A 21,835-nucleotide genomic window follows, 5' to 3' on the forward strand; every position below is an offset into this window, starting at 1 on the left:
GAAGGTCAACATATAATGATAAAGGGGCCAATTCACCAAGAAGATATGATGATGATAAATATATACAAACCCAACTTCATGAAGTACATAAATGTATTAAGACAATACTAGCAGAGTAAAAGAGAAATAGACTATGATACAATAGTAGTAGGGAACTTCAGTACCCTGCTTTCAGCAATAGATAGATCATACAGATAGATGATCCAGATAGATCATCTGGACACAAAACAAGTCTTAGGAAATTTTTAAAGATTGAAATGATACCAAGTATTTTTTTCTGACCACAATGGTATGAACCTAGAAATAAAGAGTAAAAGAGGAAACTGGAAAATCTACAAACATGTGGAAATTAAACAACACACTCCAGAACAAGCAATGACTCAAAAAAGAAATCAAATGAGAAATCAAACAGTATCTTGAAGCAAATAAAAATGGAATCACAACATACTAAAATTTATGGGGTACTGCAAAAGCAGTTCTAAGAGGCAAATTTATAGTGATAAATGCATATATTAAGAAAATAGAAAGATCTCAAATAAACAACCTAACTTTACACTTCAAGGAACTAGAAAAAGAAGAACTAACTAAGCCCAAAGTTAGCAGAAGCAAAGAAATCACAAAAATTGGAGTGAAAATAAATGCAATAGAGACCAAAAAGTTTTTTAAATAAACAAAACTAAGATCTGTTTTTTTTGAAAAGATAAACAAAATTGACAAACCATTAGCTGGACTAAGAAAAAGAGATTCAAATAATAAAATCAGAAATGAAAGAGGAGACACTACAAATGATAACACAGAAATAATAAGGATCATATGAGACTACTAAGAACAATTACAGGCCAATCAGTTGGTTAACCTAGAAGAAATGGATCAATTCCTAGAAACATAAAACCTATGAAGACTGAATCAGGAAGAAATAGATCATCTGAACAGACCAATAATAAGTAAGGAGACTGATTCAGCAATCAAAAACCTCCCAACACAGAAAACTGAAGGACCAGATGGCTTCACTGGCAAATTCTACCATACATTTAAAGAAGAATTAATGCCAATCCTTCTCAAAGGCCTCTCAAAAATTAAGGAGGAAGGAACATTTCCAAATTCATTTTACAAGACCAGCACTACCCTGATACCAAAGCCAGATAAGGACACTACAAGGAAGGAAAACTAGAGACCAATATCTCTGATAAATATAGAGGCAGAAATTCTCAACAAAATATTAGCAAACTGAACTCAACAACATATTGAAAGGATTATACATTGTGACCAAATAGGATTTATCGCTGGAATGCAAGTATGGTTCAACCAATGCACATCAATAAATGTGATACACCACATTAATAGAATGAAAGATAAAAATTATATGATCATCTCAATAGATGCAGAAAAAGCATTTGACAAAATATAACATCCTTTTGTGATAAAAATCCTCAAAAAATTGGTGATAGTAGGAACATAAAACCTACAACCAAGAATATGCTTGTTCAGATTCAACGGAGAAATCACAAGCTTTACAGGCCAGCAAAAGCTAAGACAGTTCAGCACCACCAGACCAGCTTTACAACAAACACTAAAGGAACTTCTCTAGGCAGAAAAGAAAAGCCCACAACTAGAAACAAGAAAATTACAGATGGGAAAGCTTAACAGTAAAGGAAAACATATAGTAAAGGCAGGAAATCAAGAGGAGAGCACAAATGCAGGACATTGGAAATGCATGTGAAATTGAGACTATCAACTTAAAGCAGTCTTGTATACATATAGACTGCTATATCAAAACCTCCGGATAACTGCGACATTAAGGCATCAAAGGGTTTCTTTCCTCCCCAGGGTTCCCCTGTTTCTTTCTTTCAGTCCTACTCTAGGTCAACCCTTGGGCCAATTATTCTCCTAGGTATCTTACTTTCTTTTTCATTCCAAAATTAAAATTCCTTCTCACAACCTCCTAAGGCTCTGAGAATTCAGGGTCCTTTTCTCTCTGAGCCTCAGGTTGAAACTACTTTCTATGAAGCCACCTAAATGCTGGCTTAACTCTGCTACTTCTCCTTGGACTGTGGGCACAGAAATTTTCCAATGTCTTCCCTTCTGCACACAAAAATCTCTACTCGGTTCTTAATTCTTTTATTTCTAAAAATGTAAACATCTGTAAGAAGTACAGCAGGTACAAAGAAACATGGTGTAAAGAAAACCTCGTTCACCATCTGGCATGTCCTGTCTAAGACTTTCATTTGTAAGAGGTGGTTCTCAGTTGGGGATGGTCTTGCCCCCACGGTTGGCATTTGGTGATATCTGGACACATTTGTGATTGTCATTATTGGGATGCTACTGCATCTGAAGTGTAGAGGCCAGGGATACTGCTCCACATCCTACAATGTGCAGAACAGTCCTCCCAAACAAAAAATTATCTAGCCCAGAATATCAACAGTGCTGAAGTTGAGAAACTCTGATTTACAACATCACCATATTTCATTCCACCTCAACTCATATAGCATCTGCCCCTCCCAGCTGGGGCACCTCACTGATTATTAGGAATTTCAGGACAGGAGTTTTGCTCCTGAGTGAAAGGAAGTAATTAAATGTTCTGACTTAATGGCAGGACATTTAATTTAAAATTTAATCCAACCACACTGAATCCCATTACACACAGAGCTTTGATAGTGGTGGCAAGTAACAGCAAATATGAGACATATACCTGCCCTCAAAGAGCTTGATCTTCTTGGGAGGAAAAGAAATACACACTTGGAGAAGTAATAAGAATAAAAAGCAAGATATGAGTATCAGTGCTTAAGACATAAATAAGAATGACTGGGAGTAACATACTTGAGTTGGTCCTTAAATAGATTTAAAATGAAAGCATTTTAGAAATGAAAGCAATTAACATAATATCTAATGTAACTCCATTTAACAGGTGAGAAGAAAAACACAGAGAAACTAACCTGTCCAAATTATGCTGGCAAATTACTGGGAAGAGAACTCTGGTCTCCTGATTCCTGACCCTCGCTGTTTCGTTTACAACCGTTGCCTTTGTGACTGCTAAAAAAGAAGAGAGAGAGATGAGCAGAGAAGGCCCTGTACGAACAATGGTAGAAGTGTACATCATCATCATAGTTATAATAATAATCACTGCTGATATATGAATGCTTAGTAAGTAGACTGGTGAAGGGCTCACATTATGAAGTATCAGAAAGTAAGACTGGAAAGGAAATGAGCAGCTTGGGATGAAGAGATAAGATTAAACTAAACAGAATATTAACAGTCTCAGTCTAGGTATTTTAGAAGTTAAATGAGAAATAAAGGTAAGTGCTATAGGAATTTCAAAAAGGGTCAAATTCCAATGGCTGAGGGTAATCAGGCATGGCTTGGTGGGAGGGGTAAACTGGAGATGAGCTTTCAAGAGGCATAGGATTTGAAAGGAGATAAGAGGGGAATCTAGATAAGGAAGGGATCCAAAGTTAAATAAACCAAGTGGCTTTGAGGACAGTGAAGAAACAAGACTGACTACAACGGGAAGCTTGAGTAGAGGGGACCTGGGAAATGAGGCTGAAAAGGCAGGATGGGTCCAGATCATGCAGGGCCCCAAGAAGAATGAATTTACTCTGGCAAAGAGAGGCCACTGCAGGTGCTTTAGCATAATAACTTGATTAATGTTTTAGGACAACTCCTCTGGCAATGATGTATAGGATGGACAGAGCCAAGAGAGATAAAAGGGAAGGCAGAGAGCTATTCTTCTCGTAAGAACAGAATAAAGAATATTATAAAGACTAAAGAATACTATACAATATTTATAATGCAGTAAGTTATTATTTCATAGACACTATGCTAACGTACTTTTTCTCATTTAATTCTCACAGAAAACATACAAAGGAAGTCGAATTATCATCTCCATTTTTAAAATGAGAAAACAGAATCAAAGAGAGGCTACATAACTTGCCCAGGTCACATATCTAGGCATTGGAGGAGTCAGAATTTGAGCCCAGATAATATGGCCCAGAGCCTACAGTCTTAGCTACTATGCCATATCCTTCAATATTATTAAATGTGTCTGAAAGAATCCAAGAACAAAATAATAGGGCTGAACTAATGATTAGTGGTAAAAAAGGAACTGGAAGGAAGAGAGATGAGACTTTACAAGGGAACAAATGACAGAACTTAATGAGATATATGGAGATGAGAAAGAGTAAAAAATGATCATCTCTTGGGCTTCCCTGGTGGCGCAGTGGCTGAGAGTCCGCCTGCCGATGCAGGGGACACGGGTTCGTGCTCCGGTTAGGGAAGATCCCACATGCCACGGAGTGGCTGGGCCCGTGAGCCATGGCCGCTGAGCCTGCGCGTCCGGAGGCTGTGCTCTGCAACGTGAGAGGCCACGCAGTGAGAGGCCCGTGTACCGCAAAAAAAAAAAAAAAAGATCATCTCTTAAGGGGTGAGAGCACGGGGAAATGATAATACCATTCACCCTTGGAAATCACAAGGGTGAAACCAGAGGGGAAAGATGAGTAATATTTCAGATATGCTGCATTTGCAAAGATGAAAAGAAATTCACGTAGAAATTCTAATATGCAGATAAGATAGATTTCAGAAACTCAGGAGAGAGTAAGGATTGAAATTACAGATTTTGAAACTATCTCACATAAAATGAATAGTGGAAACAAAAAAACTCTCCAAGGGAGTGAAACTCTCCAAGCTCTCCAAGGGAGCAGAAAAAAAAAAAAAAGGACCAATCCTTGGGGACCAGCAACAATTGAAAGGCAGAGGAGAGAGGCAGGAGCAGAAGCAGGACAGGGTAGTCTCCCAGAGTTCAACAAATGAGAGTTTCCAGAAGAGAGCAGGCTGCCTTCTCTTTTCACTCTGTACTCTCCTGGAAGATCTCATTCTCACCTATTCCTTAAACTACCATCCACACACATGCAAATAAAAGATGAGAGGTCTACACTTGAAGGAGTTTGAAAATGTCAACAAAGGGGTGAGGTAAGCAAAGATATCATAAAGGAGTGATTAACTTAAACATGAGGATATAACCAGTTGAAAGCAATGTTCGAATGCATAAAGATGCTGATGCGTTAATTAAACTAGCTAGGCCGAATCAGGGAAAGCATCTGGAAAAGGATGCATTACTACCGAAAGGTAAGGAAACCATGTTAAACTACGTCACTTAGACACAATCAGCAAAATTCAGATTATGGGAAACTTCACAGAACAACCTGGTTCCTTCAACAGGTTGTTGAACAACTGGTTCCTTCAACAAGCAAATTGCAAGGGAAAAATATGGAGGTGGAACTTGTAGAGTAAGAGAAGCTTGAAAGACGTGTCAACCAATCACAACGTGTGAAGTGGACTGGGTCCTAGTAGAGAAAAAAAAAAATTACGAGGCAAGCAGAAAATTAAACTGGATATTTGATGATATTAAGGAAATACATTAAATATTTTAGCTGTAATAATAATATTGTGGTTATGCTATTTTAAAGTCCTTTATGTTTTTAGAAATCATACTGATATATTTATAGCTTTCAGATGCCTGCTATTTGCTTCAAAGAAACACAAGAGGAGCTATGTAGATAGTGATATGGGAGCAGCGAGATTGGCCAGGAGTTAATAATTGTTGGGGCTGGCATTGAGTTCACGGAGCTTCATTTTTTCCATGTTTGAAATTTTCCTTAATATTTTTTTTTAAAAGATGCAGTTTGGTTTGCAGGAATAGGATTTCCTTCCATATACTGTAGTTTAAATGGCCTGGTTAAGTTTTCTTGACCTGAGTTCAGTGGATATCAAGGAACCACGAGGATTATCAAATCAGATCTAGACAAAGCTGGAGGATGAAGTGGTCCACCAAATAACAGGGATTGAGTTGAACACAAGATACCACTTGAAAGATGACAGAAGATAGATCCTTCAAGTTATTGATTAAAGGGTTTCAAAGATAAAATTTTAACATAAAGGAGAACAAGAAACTAATGGGGGTGTGTGTGTAAGGAGTTTGCTGAATGAGCAAAGCAGTAGGTAAGAAAAATGACTCTGTCCGCTCTTGTTTCTAAGACAAATTCAATGCCACTGAAAAAGACATGCAGCTATGAGATGACGAAACCTAAACGTGAGATATTTGTTCATGAGAAAAGAATGTGTGCACTAAAGTCGTGTTAAGACACTGGAGATCTAGGGGTCGGGTCATTCAAACCTTCACAAACTACTTCTGTCTTCTTCTCCTTTGTTTATTCCTTCTTCTTTCCCCCAACAAATCCAAAGTGCCTTAGAGGTAGTGCAAAGGCCCTAGGACAAAGGGGTAAGAGTAAGAGGTAATATGAAGTTTGGAAGAAAAGATTACGGATTATTTTCTCCCTCTCACTGAATCCTGAATTTAATAGTGTAAATTAAATTTGTCACCTTCCTATTTGTTGTGAGGTGGGGTACAGAACGCTCAGGACGAGAGGGACAAGTTGCTTTAGTTAGGTTGCAGGGCAGTGATGAGGACACTGCGCTGTTAAGACCTCCACCCTTTTTCTTTTCTAGGTCTCACCGCCAGCAACTCCCAAAGCACTAGACTTTTCCCCCAGGTACGTAAACAAAACAAAACAAAACAAAACAAATTTAAGGGTAAGATTATGCGAAGGGAGCAGACGGGAGCATTCCAGAGGAAAACCACAAGCGAGGCCTCGTTCACCCAAGGAAGTTGGAGTGGTGGGAGCAGTCTGACAGTCACTTTGGCAAGGGTTGGAGACACAGCAATGGGTCAAATCATAGAGCCTCGGAAACCACGGGAAGGACTCTGCGGATGCGCGTCCGGTCTTTATACGGAACCTGCGCGTATCAGACTCCAGGGCAACCGTCAGGAGGCAAGAGGCGGGACCGGGGGAAGTGGCTCCAACCCGGCTCTGAGAGCCGCCCTCCCCGATGTCTCCCAGCCCCACAGCCGCTGGAGCAGGGAAGGGAAGATTCCCCTGAGGTGAACGGAACGTTTAGAACACCTCTCCCCAAATCCAGCTACCTCGCTGTTAACCGAGGCTTGAGAGTCCTCTCCTCCCCTTCGGGGACACCTAAAAGCGACGCCGCCGCGGTTCCGGGTTACGCGCTGGAGCTCGGCGCGTGGCGGCCCTGGCGAATCCAAGCCCGGAGTCCCAGGCCTCCTCCCGCCCATGGGGGAGGGCCAAAAGAAAATAGGCACCAATCGGGATGTACACTTGGAAGACGTTTACCCTCTGGGCCAATAGTAAGGAGGAGGGCGGGGCCGAGGGGGCCGTACGCTCTTCGGGTTTAAATCTGGGCGGCCGGGCGGTTAACGCCAGCTTGGGCGCGTTTGCGGGTCGTGCGCCTGCGCGAGCTGTGGGACGCTAACCGAAACCTGCGGTACTAAGCTAGCGGGGCGGCGGGACTCGGGGCGGCCGATGGACGTCCGCTGGACCGGTAAGCGGGCAAAAGCTGAGAGAGATGGTGCACTGGCTCCCTAGGGCCGCCCGCCCGCCCACAGCTGTGGAGAGGTCAGGTTCTGAGTAGCGCGGCATTGGAGTTTCCCTCCCCTGGGTGCCGGTTTCCCCAGGGCGCCGTACGGAGCCTTGACGCTCCCGCCGAGCCCAGGTGTGCGGCCTGCGGAGGCACGTGTGAGCGGCGCCGTGCGTGCCCCCAGCGCGTTCGACCCCTCAAGGTCATGATGTGCACCAGCTGCCGGTCTACTGCCAGCCCGGCGCCCGCAGCGGCGAGCACCCTCGTGGTCGCCGCTCTGCGAGGTGGACGGGGCCGAGGGGCCTGTGGGCGGCGGGACCGGTGCCCGCGGGCAGCCGGCTTCCCCGGAGGCCGTGAGCGTCTGAGTCGATAACCACGCCCCGGGCCAGCTGGTGCAGTCTCTGGTCTTTGTTGTCGTCGTGAAGGGAGAAAAGTCTTCTCCCCCTCTAGTTTCACCTTTTGTGAACTTCCGGATGTCACAGTGCGAGAAGCGCTTTCCCTAATGAGTTAGGATAGCGTGTAAAATTGAAGAATCCTATAGTCCTGCCCCAGAATGAAGAAAGAAAAACAACTTTTTTTTTCTGGTTATAAAAAGTATACAATCTCAGTATTTGTAGAAATAAATCCAAGCACTGTTAAGTACATATTTAAAAAGGAAGAAAATACTCGAGATTCCATCAGCCACAGATCAAAAAAAAAAAACATCAGTGTTGATATTTGGGTTTACTTAAGATGTATTCATTATGAGTATATATTTACATGATTGGTAAATGTATTTGTTTTATATAATTGTGTATTTTGAATATAACAAAGTATATTCATTTAAAAAGCAGATTATGCCTTATTTAGTCCCTAATAGTTTAGGAATAAGTGATTTGATCCATGCCAAATGTAGATATGCATTATCATTAAAAAAAAAAATCTTTATTTGGCTGCACCTGGTCTTAGTTGTGGCACGCGGGATCTTCATTGTGGCATGCGAACTCTTAGTAGCGTCCTCTGGGATCTAGTTACCCGACCAGGGCTGGAACCCAGGCCCCCTGCATTGGGTGCGCAGTCTTAGCCACTGAACCACCAGGGAAGTCCCTGCATTATTATTTTTAATGGGTGCATGGTATTTCTTGCTATGGCTCTACTATACCACGTATTATTTAACCTATCCCCTAATGATGGACATTTGTTTTTCCAATTTCTTCATCAACAGAAAATAGCATGGTAGTGGTTACTTGTACATGTACATGTTTGCGTTCTTGTCCAGTTTATCTCCTTAGAATAATTTCTTGGAAACGTTTTGTGGCTTAGAAATTATGGTACATTTTAAATTCTGATTCATAATGCCAAAGTGCCCTCTGGAAAAACTGTCATCTCCCCTCCACACCCTCCTCCAACACATAGAACACAGTGTAAGAGTACTTATTTCTCCACACTCCAGCCAGCACTGGGTACTGAAAAGTCTTACCAATCTAGAAGCATAGCTTAATGTTTTTATTTGCATTATTAATGAGGTGAAACATCTTTTTCTATGTTTATTAGTCATTATTTCTTCAGTAAATCACCTGTCTTTTTCCTATTCTGCTGGTGTTTGTACCTTTTAATAGCTTTCTAATAGGAATTTGAATTAGTGATTTTGAACCTGTTACAGTATTTCCACTAGTTTGCTGTCTCTTTGGATTATGGTTGTCTTTTTTAGGGTGTTTTGTTTTCTTTTGTTCTAATACTTTGTTCTTGAAGCTGCATGCTTTCCTTCCGAGAGGTAGAGAAATTTGTTCTAAATCTGCAATAGCCTCCCAGGAAAGTTTAGAATCTAACTAGTGATCCAGCCCTGCTATTCCAATTTAAAATCCTTCCCCTCCACCCTCAAGAAGGTCACTTGCAACTAGGTAAACATGGGACACTGAATTGCTTAAGATTTTGACCAGAAGGTACTGTTGGGTATTTTGGTCAATATCATCTGTATTTATCTACAAAATACAAGCTGTGCTAGCTTCTATGTGAAAGTTTCCCCCTAAGTAAGGAGAAAGGATTATCAGGTCTTTATATTAAAAAGAGAAAAAACTGACAGCTACTTGTGGACCTTATTAAATTTTATATTTTATTATTTGCAAGCACCTATCTTCTTCATACATTCGAGAAAGAAAAAGTGTGCAATAATTTAACTGCAAAGAAAACATGTTAATCATAGTATAGTATACTACACATGCCATAAAAAAAAAATCTCTTTGGGCCTTAGTATTGGAATTCTTCCAGCCCATTCCAGCCCAGAGTCCTGTTACATTTCTGTCCCTACTTTCCTCTGTTCTGTATTTATCTTTTTAGTAGGTAGTTTTGTATTGCATGAACATTGAAATTAATGGTGTAATACTTCTCACAAAGCACCATTTAATTTATATATATAATATATATACTTATATATTACATATATAATATATATATAAACATATATATATAAAATCTCATTTAAACTTCACAACCTGTTGAAATAATTCCTTCCATTTTTCCAGTGAAGAAAGAAAAAGCTAAGCCCTACTTTACTCCTCATATTCATTTAGTCCCTACCATCGGTCTGACTCTGGAATTTATACAACGTATTATACAATACAGATAAATGAAGTCATTCTTCAAAGTTACATTTTGGGACTTCTGATTTGCTTCATCTATGATGATTGTTCTGAGTTTTTCTGTGGTAACTACCAAAAGTAATGTCATTAGATCCTTATTCTTCTAGATTTGATAATATAACCTAGTTAACCTTGAAAGGATTTCATTTAAGATCAAAGACCCTGGACTTCCCTGGTGGCGCAGTGGTTAAGGACATGGGTTCGATCCCTGGTCTAGGAAGATCCCGCATGCCGCGGAGCAGCTAAGCCCGTGTGCCACAACTACTGAGCCCGCAAGCCACAGCTACTGGGCCCGCGCGCCTAGGGCCCGTGCTCCACAACAAGAGAAGCCACCACAGTAAGAAGCACACGCACTGCAACGAAGAGTAGCTCCCACTTGCTGCAGCTAGAGAAAGCCTGCATGCAGCAACGAAGACCCGATGCAGCCAAAAATAAATAAAATTTAAAAAAAAAGATCAAAGACCCTGATCCTCTCTTTTGCTTCTATAGAATCTGCTAAGCATGGATGTGTTTTTTTTTGGTTTTTTGTTGTTGTTGTTGCGGTATGCGGGCCTCTCACTGTTGGGGCCTCTCCCGTTGCGGAGCACAGGCTCCGGACGCGCAGGCTCAGCAGCCATGGCTCACGGGCCCAGCCGCTCCACGGCATGTGGGATCTTCCCGGACCGGGGCACGAACCCGTGTCCCCTGCATCGGCAGGCGGACTCTCAACCACTGCACCACCAGGGAAGCCCTAAGCATGGCATTTTAGTTAGTGCTTTTTGTCCCATGTATCATTTCTTTATAGTTGACTTTTTTTTTTGAGTGATTCCCTAAACTCTGTTCTTTTCTAGGTTTTCCTTTGACTTGAAAACTAATGCCAGTGAAAGTACATTGAAATAAGGTAGGAACCTGAAAAAAATAAAATGCTTTGGTTTGTCTTTACATGTTTAAGTGGGGATATTTTGCTATGCTCAGTGATTACGCTATCTTTACATCAAAATTAAAGGAGAAAGCAGTCATATTTTAAGGACATTTAGGGTATTATGAAATGTTGGCAGATCAATCCCAAAAACCGATGACGTGATTCAAACTCCAGAAGACCTGGATCGTACAATTGACAATTTAGAAAAAATCTTACTTTGTCCAGCTATTTCCCCATCTCTAAAATGGGGCTCTTTTCTGGTTCCTACTCTGCTAGAATGTAAAAGCTATTGTGTCTTCTTGCTCTTCAAAACTACAGGGTCACTTCACTTCCTTATACTATTTTATTTCCTAAACTTGGAACTCTTTCAGTGAAGTCTTCTTTCTGCGGCCCATCCACTACTGAGCATCACTGTACTATTTCTATGTTAGTATTGTTTCTAATTGTCCCATCTATTATTATATTTTACCTAGCAGCTTGAGGGTATAAATCATATTTGTATACCTGGAATTTTGAATGTAGGTAGGAACAAACTATTTGTTGGCAGGTAAATAAAACTTTGGATCTCATATAGTATATAGTATTATATCATAAATGTGGACTAGCAATACACTCTGCTGTGATGAAAATTGTTACTATTGAGCAGAAGGTCTGAGTTCATTTACTTTGATGTTTATTGTTTTAATTGCTATAAAGGATAATGTATTATTTAAGAGAACTTTAAACTCTTCTGAATGAATATTGGTGTTTATAAGTCATATTTTGAGGGTTACTTATCAACTTTGAGAACAAGCAAAGCCCCACCTCATTTTCCTGTCCTAGTGTGTGTCTCCAGAATGTGCTTCAATCTGTAACGTAGGAGTTATCCTGAAAGGTCCCTGCTTTGAGCCTCACACTCACTCAACCACGAAGTCCTGTTGCTTCTCCTTTCTTAATCTCAAATTCACCTACTTGTCTCCGTTCCCCTTTCTGCAAATCTAGTCTAGGCCGTCATCATCTATTTCCTTGATTGCTCCAACAGCCTCTTAATTGGTCCCACTGTCTTGCCCTCTTGCAATGCACAGTAAACCCAGAGCAATATTTTTCCTACACAATTCTGGCTCTTAATTTTTTTTTCCAGTGGCCTCTCGAGATAAAATTTAAACTTTTTTAGGAAGGCCTACAAGGCTCTAAAACATGACCCTTGCTTACCTTCCCTAACTGTGCTATTGTTACTCTGAAGCCATACTACTGTATTCACAGTTATCTGAATGCAAATGCTATAACCTTTAACCTTTCATACAGCTGCATCTTCTGCCTTAAACACAATTAAAGCTCTGCTACTTTATCCCCACTTTAATTGACTCCCACTTGTTCTGCAAGATTTAGCTTGCATGTCTCCTCTTTATAAGAGCTTTCCTTAAACCACTAGGCCAGGGATTGGTAAACTGCATGGCCTGTTTTTATATGGCCCGTGGGCTAAGAGTTTTCTCTGCATGTGTAAAATGTTAAAAAGGACTATGCAACAGAGACAATTTGTGGCTCACACAGCACTAGACTGATAAGCTTCATAAGAGATGCTGTGCCTTACCCACGTGGGTCATTTTCAGGTATCTTGCCTGGCACTAAACCAGTTAATCAAATATATAACTTACTAAAGTTTGTATTTTTAATTTTTGACACTTGGGCAAGCTCTTTGTGAGAACTGAGATGAGTAGTAAATATCTCATTTGCTTTTAAAAAGGACAGCACAACAAATCAGACACTTGCAGGATCTGGCTTTAATGAATTTGAACAAAAGGCACAGGTTTCCAGGTGTATGTAAATATATGTCCATTTTAAAATTACTTTTTGCTTCTTCCATCTCTAATTCTCTTGGACAGGAATGAAAGAATGTTTAAATTCTTTCTTATTCAAGCAAGAACTTCTTTAGCCTAATGGTGTTTTGTTGCCTCCTAGATCTTGGTGAGTTCTCTATGGTTAAATGATGCTTTTAATTTCTGTATCAACACAAACTCTCTTTGTTGGCTTCTCCAAAATAGTATTTTCTTCTAGTGTGTCATTACAGTCCCTTTTGGCTTTTGTTTCTTCGTCATGGAATAAATGCGGGTGCTCAATGCGTCCCCTACGTACAAAATGCTGGATCCGGGATTCTAATCCTTGGCATTTAGGACGATCCATTAGGGGCTTATAAGTGCGCATTTTCACCCCTTCTACAAAGGCACTGGTCTGCTTTATGACAGAGGGCTGAACATTTCTCCATTCTGTCACTCCGTCCATCTTTGGTCCTATAATGTATACAATCAAGCATTACATGGATACTTTACCACAAGAGAATCACCTCCAAACTTTATGTGAATCTCCCTCCCCCATAACCCTGTATAACTTTGGTTCCCTGTCATACCTGTCCTACAGGGCACCGCAACAGAGTCCAGTCCTTGTAGCATACTATACAACATCTGAGTTTTAACAGCATGATTAGCCCATAGCTGCTGAAGGTGGGTAACATTGAACTCCTGAACTTCCCGGTCATAGATCCACTTAATATTTTCAAACTTACAGTCATACAAGACTAAAGGAAATTCTACAGCCATACTAGAGAGAAAGAGAGAAGAAACAGAGTATGAGAATACACAGCAGCCATCCAACAATTCTTAAAAGACAGGATTAGTTGGGTTAAAAGGAGGGGGAAAACTTTGTCAATATTGAGTATCTAATAGTTAAGAAAATAAAACACCATCCCTAACCTTGAACAACTTTATAATTAAAAAAAGAAAAAGGCAGCAAACCATGGATCAACTAGTTAGGCCTGGTCTACATTAAATTTCAGTGGTAACAAGTCACCTAGAAGTGAGCTGACTCGGCCCCACCATAATGCTATAAAATTATTTAAGGGGCCTGGTCCAAACACCAGTTTCTTACTAAAGGGATAGAACAGTAACAGAAGAAAATTAAACGATACCACTCCCTGCTACATGTTCATAACATTCTACAAGTTAAGAGTAAATGCTTCATGAAGGCAGAATCAGAGACTTAGTTAGTTAGACAATGGTGGGGAGAGGAAGAATATTTTAAAATATATTCTTACATATCTCAGGGCAATAGCTGTTTTATTTTGGGGGTCTGGGTGTTTCCTTGTTTCATTTTTTTAAACTTACCTGTACTGAGGCTTCTGGGGATTTTTCTCTATGTTCAGCAGCTCATCAATAACCTCTGGCTTCTCCATTCCTTGGCCAATCAGAAAAAGGATAGCCATCATACAGCGGACTTGATGGTAAAGGAATGCCTGGCCAATCACTTCAAACTGACATAACTGAAAGGGTTCTTGCCATCTCTCCTCAGCCAGGCTCTGGCCTACTAGCTGCACTTGAGCAGACAGAATAGTCCTCTGAAAATTAATCACCCCGTTGGCTACATCCATTTTACATAAGTTCCTAAAATCATGTGTGCCAACGTACTTCTGAGCTGCATTGTTCATGGTTACAATGTCTAAGTCAGCACAAGGGAAGAAATAGCGGTAGGTCCTCTCAAGACAGCTGAACCTAGCACTGAAGCTAGGTTCTACGGGAGCCCAGGCCAGTACACGGATGTCTGGAGGGAGCACCCGATTGAGAATGTGGGTATAACGGATCTCTATAGCCGCATCGTTGACTTCATCTTTTAAATTAAAATCCTCTGAATCCTTGCCCTTTGGAAAGTGAGAACGTAGGTCAAGAGAAATCACCTGTGGAATTAGAGAAAGATACTGTTTTACAGATACAAATAATCTGAATCCTCAGTATGTACACCTAGAATATATTGGTATTGCTCGCTTTGTGGAACAGTACAATGGCCCTTACCTGTCCAAAGGCGCTAACTCCTTTGTCTGTTCGCCCACACCGGTGATAGTTGGATGTCTGTCTGTTTTCTACTAGTCGAGTCTTGGTTAGAGCCTCAAACAGTTTCTCTTCTATTGTATTGTTTGTGTTTTCCTGACTGGCAAAGCCCTGATATCCCCAGCCCAGATAGGCTATCTTTAGGGCTACGTGTCTTCGACCGTGAGCGCTGAAATCAAATGCACGCTTAGCTTTTACAGCTCCTGAAGAATTTTCTCTAACGTTTGAGTCCTTGTTGTTGGCCTGTTCTTTTTTAAGTCTCTGTACCTCCTGCTCCAGTTCTTGCACTCTTTTTAGGAGTTTCTCAGTCTGGATTCTTTCTATGTCATTTTCAGCCATGATAAGACAACCTCAGGAATAAACAAATCATAGAGATCCACCCTATCTGAAAAGAGAGTAAAGAGGTACAATTTTAGTGCTGATTGCTTTGGTGATGTCACTATCATTCCATTATGTTCAAATAGTATCTAAGATTTAATTTGATGCCTAAAGGATATGGACTTTTGATTCTGCCCAGGGATATAAGCATTAGCTTTATTATGGGTTGATCATCCAGCTATCATTCTTTTCCATCCTGTCTGGCCAATTCACAGTGGGAACGGGAAAGCAGCATCAAAAAAGTATTCAGCTAGCATTGTTAAGAGTAGTCAGAATTTACGGAATATGTAGATTTCATTTCTCTCTTCTTCACGAGCTGAGATGACTGAGGACGGATGTTATTGATATTTTTTTCCCTAAAACATTTCCTTTTGACTTCTCATTATATTTGTCCCATCTTTCCAATCATAAGATCTGTTTATATGCAATATTTATGTCTACTCCAAGTTTCTATTGCTTTCCAATATTTCAGGTAAAATGAGTGGCTTGTATGTTCTATCTAATACTCAGTTCCGTCTTAAAGGTGGTACAATAAGAGCTGGCTTGATGGAAGAAACTTGTCAGTGATTGTACTTCATATTGGAAGTAGAATCTGGAGTCAAGATTTTCCTACTTTAAGCAGTTTTGATGGCAGAAAGAAGGTAATTAAGCATCAAGATCTTTAAGTCAAATTTAATGCATGTCCTGATAAAAGATTTCTGTACCTCTAGCAGTTAAGTCACTCTAGATAATATAATTTAGATATCAGTGTTGAAATTCCTGGCATATTGCAATAATCTGAGGACAACTGTACTATATCTATAATACTGGGACAGTACTAGACAATCTTTGACTGATGGTTACTTTAGTTAAAGAATATCATCTCCACATCTGTTCTAAGGCTGACTAGGTTATCTAAGTCTAGGTAGCTCATTTAGGTTTTTGCTTTTTGAGTTTCTGTATCTATGATGGATGAAAAGTTTAAATGTAAAAAATGAAACTATAAAAGTACAAGAAGAAAACATGAGATAACTTTCTTATAATCTTGCTGAAGTAGGAAAGGGATTTATAAGTAAGGCACTGTAGAAACCCAGAAACTGTAGAAAACCAAAAAAATGTGACTACCTAAAAATATGTTTCTACCAGCAAAAAGTCAGAAGGTAAATAACAAACTGGCAAGAAAAATGTAAAGGTGGTATGTATTCCACGAATATATAAATCAGTTTTAATATAAAGATCAACAAGAAAAAAATCCAACAACCTGAGAGGTAAATGAAAACAAGCATTTCATACAAAAGGGAGAAAAAGCTTGTAAGTATATGAAAAGATGCTCAAATTTACTCAATTTAAATAAATGCCAATTTATATGAGAAGTATTTTCTTTACCAAACTGACTGCAAAGAGGAGAGGGTTTGATAATATACCACCTTGGAGAGAGGAAGGAGAAACAAGATCTGGAATACACACTCAGTACAACTTCTTCAGAGGGCATCTAGCAACAGCTATCAAAATTGAGCACACACATACCTTTTGACCCACCTATTCCATTTCTAGAAATTTAATGTACACATATGCTTGCACAAGTATGTAAAAACTTACAAGATATTTGTTGTAACATTCGTTTTTAAGAACAAAAGACTAAGTCTAAAATCAGTCAGGGACAGGATGAATAAATTATGGTACAGCCATACACTGGAATTCCATGTACCTTTAAACAAAATGAAGTATGTCTACACGTACTGAAACAGCTGGATCACCAAGACTATCTTTAAGGTTTAGAAGAGTTGTATAATATGTTCCTTTATGGTATAAAAGTGCATATGAATGTGGAAAATTACTGGAGAAATTATAAGAAGCTGCCTTTGAGAGTGAAACTTGGTTTGGGTGGTGTGAGGTGGGGAGTCCTTGCTTTAAACTACATGTATATGTATTAGTTTTTCAGCTTAAGAAGAAAAATAGTAGAGACACAGGAAATACTGGGCAGTAGATACCTATTCTAGATCCAGTCAGGAAACTGGCATTGGGTATTTGACTGGTTGGTTTGGGTACTAAAAGTTAATTCAGTGACAGGCTGTTGGGACGAACATAGTTAGCTTGGCAGCTGAAACCGTGTTATTTCTTAAGCATAAGGAGTGTATGCATTTATATTACTGCTTTTGTGATGGTTTTTTGAATTAAATCACTCTCATGGTTAAAAGCAAGGACTCTGAATCCAGACTGCCTGAGTTAAAATTCCAGCTCCACCACTTACTAGCTGTGTAACCTTGGGCTGTTTTATCTCTCAATGCCTCATGTTACTCATCTGTGAAAAGGGGATACTAAGAGTACCTATCCCACAGTTGTGAGGATTACGTGAATTTAATAAATGTGAAGCACGAAAAACAGTGCTGGGTACATAAAGTGTCCCTCTAAGTACAAGTTACATAATGTACATTAAGTATTGTGCCCCGTATCATTAGTCTCTTGAGCTTTTCTCATGCCTGAACTCACCTAACCTAGGAGCTACTAAAGATGGCAAGACTACCAGGCAGTAAAAGTGGGAGTGAATAAGAAAAGAGTGGAGACGAAAGCGGTCAATAAACTCTCGAGTTGGGTTAATGCCCCTCCAAAGTGCTCCCATACTGCCCGTACTAATCTGTATTTTACTATATACTTAACTGTTCTACTTATGACTGCCTTAGCCATTCTTTCTGCATTTCACTGCTATAAAATAGTACACAAGAAGGGAATGAACGATTTTTGGGCTGGAAATTTATTACTGGAAAACTGATTGGTGTTTTCTCTTGCAGAAGGTCCTACAGTGTAGGGGAAGCAGTGCAGGAACTTGTGGGACCTGATGGACAAAAATGGGCCAATATGGATCCAGAAGAACGAATGTTAGCAGCTGCTACAGCTTTTACCCATATCTGTGCAGGGCAGGGTGAGGGAGATGTCAGGAGAGCAGCCCAGTCCATCCCATATGATCCCTACAGTAAAGCCTCAGTAACCCCAGGAAAGCAACATGCTCTTCCCGTGCAATTGCATTACCCACATACAGAAAGCAATGCCTCTTCAGAAGCAGTCTCAGAGGCCTCCCAAAGACTCCGAAAGCCCGTGATGAAGAGAAAGGTGCTGCGTCGAAAGCCAGGTGGGGAAGTATTAGTGACGGATGAGTCGATCATCAGTGAATCGGAGTCTGGTACAGAAAGTGACATGGATGTCTGGGACTTAAGACAAAGGCTGATGAATCTGCAGTTCCAGGATGACAGGGAATCTCCAGTTGATATTTCACAAAAATTTAGTCTACCACGTGAATACCAAGGAATTTCTCAAGATCAGCTCATCTGCTGTCTACGAAGAGAAGAAATGGGCCCTCCAGCCTTTGAACAAGACCTGATCGTTGCCAGCCGACCCAAGTCCTTTATTCTCCCAAGGCTGGACCTGTTGAGCCGAAACCGGGGCAAGGTAGACCGGGTAGCCCGCTACTTTGAGTATAAACGAGACTGGGACTCGATGCGGTTACCTGGTGAAGATCACAGGAAGGAATTACGCTGGGGTGTCCGAGAACAGATGCTTTGTCGTGCAGAACACCAATCCAAGCCTCAGCACATATATGTTCCAAACAATTACCTAGTACCAACTGAGAAGAAACGATCTGCCCTTCGTTGGGGTGTTCGTTGTGACCTTGCAAATGGTGTGATGCCCAAGAAGCCTCCCTTCCCTCTTTCTCCTTCTTAAGTCCTTTTTTTTTTTTTTTTAACCTGTCTCTCCTTTCACAGCATTGTTTGGGATAACCTGGTTCTTAACCTCTCTCCTTTTACTTAAATAGAAACAACTAACTCAAAAGACCATGGAACACAGAGTAAGGACTTCACCCATCACTGGTCTTTCCTAGGTGTATGTCACGTTGGTATCGGATACCACTTAACTTCCAAATTACCACTCATATCTAGCAATTGAAAGAGGAATCATGCCAGAAAAAGAAAAACAGACCTGGTCTTTCTGTTTTGTCAGAGTAGTAAGCAAAGCCAGCACTATTTCTGTTATAAACTTGTTACCTTTGGCTAGTGTGAGTTGCTGTTTTTATGAGTGTGTTTTTAAAGTTGCTGGGCAGTAAGCAACTGCCCAAAATTAAAGAATTTTGGAAATTTGTGAATTTGACCTTATTTTTACTTAAATACTTCCCAAAGATGATCTCAAACCTAGGTTATGATTCTGCTTCCAATCATACTCCCCATCGTACTCTCACCACCTAAATAATGAGAGCCAAAGGGAATGAACAAAAACCTGCCCTTTACACACAATCCTAAAAGAGGAAAGGTAACAGCGTAGATAACCTTAGTTACTAAAGGAATATAGTAAATCCAGCTGTTTTAATAATTTTTAACACATGCTCAATAACAGCACTGTGTGACATGCAAGATTCTAACCCAAGTTTTGTTTCAGAATTATTTCAGCAATATATTGCCCTCCATTTGTTACTTCTAGAATGCCATAGTTTTTATAATTTGCCACTAAGATTTTCTTAGAAATTATGCCTGTCACTTGAAGGCTATTCCCACTCTGCAACAGAACTTCAAACTCCTAGCAGCTGGAACCAGATAGAGAGATAATAACCAAAATGAATCTGGTCTATTAGGGTACAGACCAAATCACTAATTTAGCTCACCTGAACTTGGATCTATTTGTTCCTGATGCTTCTGGTCCAAAAACACCTAAAATCTGGAGGTTGTCAGTTTTAGCATTTAAGCCAGAAGAGTGACAGCAGAAATAGCTTGCTTGTTCTAGGAAAACACAGCTGTGTAACAAAAATGAATGACCTTGACCATTACTATCTGCTAAAATACATTTTCTCCGTAATATTTAAGCGACATCATTCACTCACCCAGTTCCATTGTTAGGCATTCATCAGGGAAAGTAAGAATCAGTGACTCAAAGATACATGTAGGATACATTCACTGCAAATACGTAAAAACTGCAAACTACCCAACAACAGTGAATAATTAAACGTTAGACTATTAGTCACTGGAAATCAATGGTAAGCTAATAGAAAAATGCAAATTAGGTCAAACAAGTTGCAAACTGTACCGTACAATCTCAGTCATACTGCACACGCAAGGCACAAGGAAAGATCAACACACCTAACTCTAGGTGGTGGGATTAAAGGTAGTTTTTATTTAAACCTCTCTTTTTTAAAAGTTAAAAGCCACATGGCACTTTTCACATACAAATTACAGCAAAACAATGGTTTACATCTTCATATCTCAAAGCCCAATATTACCGGATCAAAAAATTTCCGAAGTGATTATCTAGTTCAACCCCTTATATAACCGAAAAACTAGTCCAAAGGAGTTAAGCGAGTAATAAGACATTTTGGGGAAAAGAGGACTCCTGACGGGTGAAGCACAGTGGTTCCCAAACAGTCATGTAATACCTGGAGGGGGGCCACCAAATTACCACAAAGGAATTTCGTGCGTGCGCTAAGCATTGACTGTAAACATTAAAACAGCCGTCGCTAGACTTTGAATGTATTTTTTGAGGTTAAAAAGGTTTAGTCTCGAAAATATTTGTAACCAGTGGAAGTAGTAGAAAGAGCATTCCCCATGATAAACTTTTAAACCAAAGAAGGAAGCAGGGGTAATAGCCAAAGGATTAGGAAACACGCACTATGATCACTAATACTGGAAAGTAATCCCCCAAACAATTTGAAAATCGTTGCCACGCCTGCCCACCCCACATACTACTGGGATCCCGACCTCTACTAATATTTCTTTTTATGAGCAAACAAAATTCTAACTGAGGAAGAAGAGATTACACTCCGCAGTCCCAGGGCCCTCAAGGAATCGAATTAAAGAAGCTCCTACTGCTGCACGTTTCTGACAAGTGCTCCAAGAAGCACCAGACACAAAAACACGGTCTTTAGCGAGTTCCCATTTCCATGCTCTAAAGAGCGCTTTCCTGAAAAGATCAAGGTATGGGAACAGGGGCTTAGCGGGAAAGAGAGAAACGTCCATCTGTTTGTCCATCTGTCCGTTCCCCTTGGAAGAACCCAGAAAATAACCCACCCCAAAACCCCCACATTTACCTTCCGGTCGTCGGCCACGCAGCTTTTCTCGAGACAGGAAGCTGTCCCTCTGCGTTTTCTACGCGCGCGTCCGGGGCCTCATGGGAAATGTAGTACATCTTCATGGGAAATGTAGTTCTAAGAGCCGGGAGTGCAGGCTTGACGCTGAAATCTGCCTAATGTTTTCTAATCTAGTCACCAATTGTCCACCTCCAACAAAACAGAATCTGGGTCCTGCGATAGGAGAAGAATAAAAGGATAATTTCTAGTGCGCTAAAATAATAGAAAACTAAAATTTAAGAACTTGGTCTGATTTTATTCGTACTTAAATTAGTAGAAAGTTATCATTGAGAGTCAAAAACATTTACAATTAGAATCCACATGGAAAGGCTGAAAAGGAATGTGATAATCTCAAAACAGACGACTGAGGTGTCCGAGAGTGACCGAACAGGGATGGGGAGTCTTGCTTCAGCACCACGGAGAGATCATAACTAGGTTTTGTTTGCGCGTTTTTCTAGAGATGCTGATCGAAACCGCAAGATTCCAGTTAGAAAACTGGCGGGGGTGGGGGGGGGGATCTGGTTCTTTTGTCCAAATTTAGCAGTCATTAGTGCACAGAATCTATCCCGGACTATGC

At 40.3% G+C, this 21,835-nt stretch overlaps 2 protein-coding genes across 7 annotated transcripts; one reads left to right on the plus strand and one right to left on the minus strand.

Annotated features, from left to right (window-relative positions):
- The first annotated feature begins 7,249 nt into the window (after window positions 1–7,249).
- Window positions 7,250–19,290, plus strand: HYLS1 (HYLS1 centriolar and ciliogenesis associated). 5 transcript variants are annotated; one of them, XM_033406932.2, is made up of 4 exons: window positions 7,250–7,389; window positions 10,874–10,923; window positions 15,700–15,817; window positions 17,945–19,290. In XM_033406932.2, exons 3-4 carry the CDS (start codon window positions 15,804–15,806, stop codon window positions 18,870–18,872), a joined length of 942 nt encoding a protein of 313 aa, XP_033262823.1. In that variant the 5' UTR covers window positions 7,250–7,389; window positions 10,874–10,923; window positions 15,700–15,803; the 3' UTR covers window positions 18,873–19,290. The 5 variants fall into 5 exon arrangements, with proteins under 5 accessions (XP_033262823.1, XP_033262828.1, XP_033262824.1 ...); XM_033406933.2 differs by having other exon boundaries at window positions 7,322–7,463; XM_033406934.2 differs by lacking the exon at window positions 7,250–7,389 and adding an exon at window positions 7,543–7,560.
- PUS3 (pseudouridine synthase 3) lies at window positions 12,685–21,328 on the minus strand. 2 transcript variants are annotated; one of them, XM_004280460.4, is made up of 5 exons: window positions 21,220–21,328; window positions 14,763–15,183; window positions 14,082–14,647; window positions 13,328–13,518; window positions 12,685–13,211 (listed from the first exon to the last, which is right to left on the minus strand). In XM_004280460.4, the coding sequence occupies exons 2-5, from the start codon at window positions 15,135–15,137 to the stop codon at window positions 12,904–12,906; spliced, it is 1,440 nt and encodes a 479-aa protein (XP_004280508.2). In that variant the 5' UTR covers window positions 15,138–15,183; window positions 21,220–21,328; the 3' UTR covers window positions 12,685–12,903. The 2 variants fall into 2 exon arrangements, with proteins under 2 accessions (XP_004280508.2, XP_033262822.2); XM_033406931.2 differs by lacking the exon at window positions 21,220–21,328 and adding an exon at window positions 19,804–21,201.
- Window positions 21,329–21,835: the final 507 nt, after the last annotated feature.

Source organism: Orcinus orca, chromosome 8 (genome assembly GCF_937001465.1).
Source record: "Orcinus orca chromosome 8, mOrcOrc1.1, whole genome shotgun sequence".
In the NCBI taxonomy this organism is placed as follows: domain Eukaryota; kingdom Metazoa; phylum Chordata; class Mammalia; order Artiodactyla; family Delphinidae; genus Orcinus; species Orcinus orca.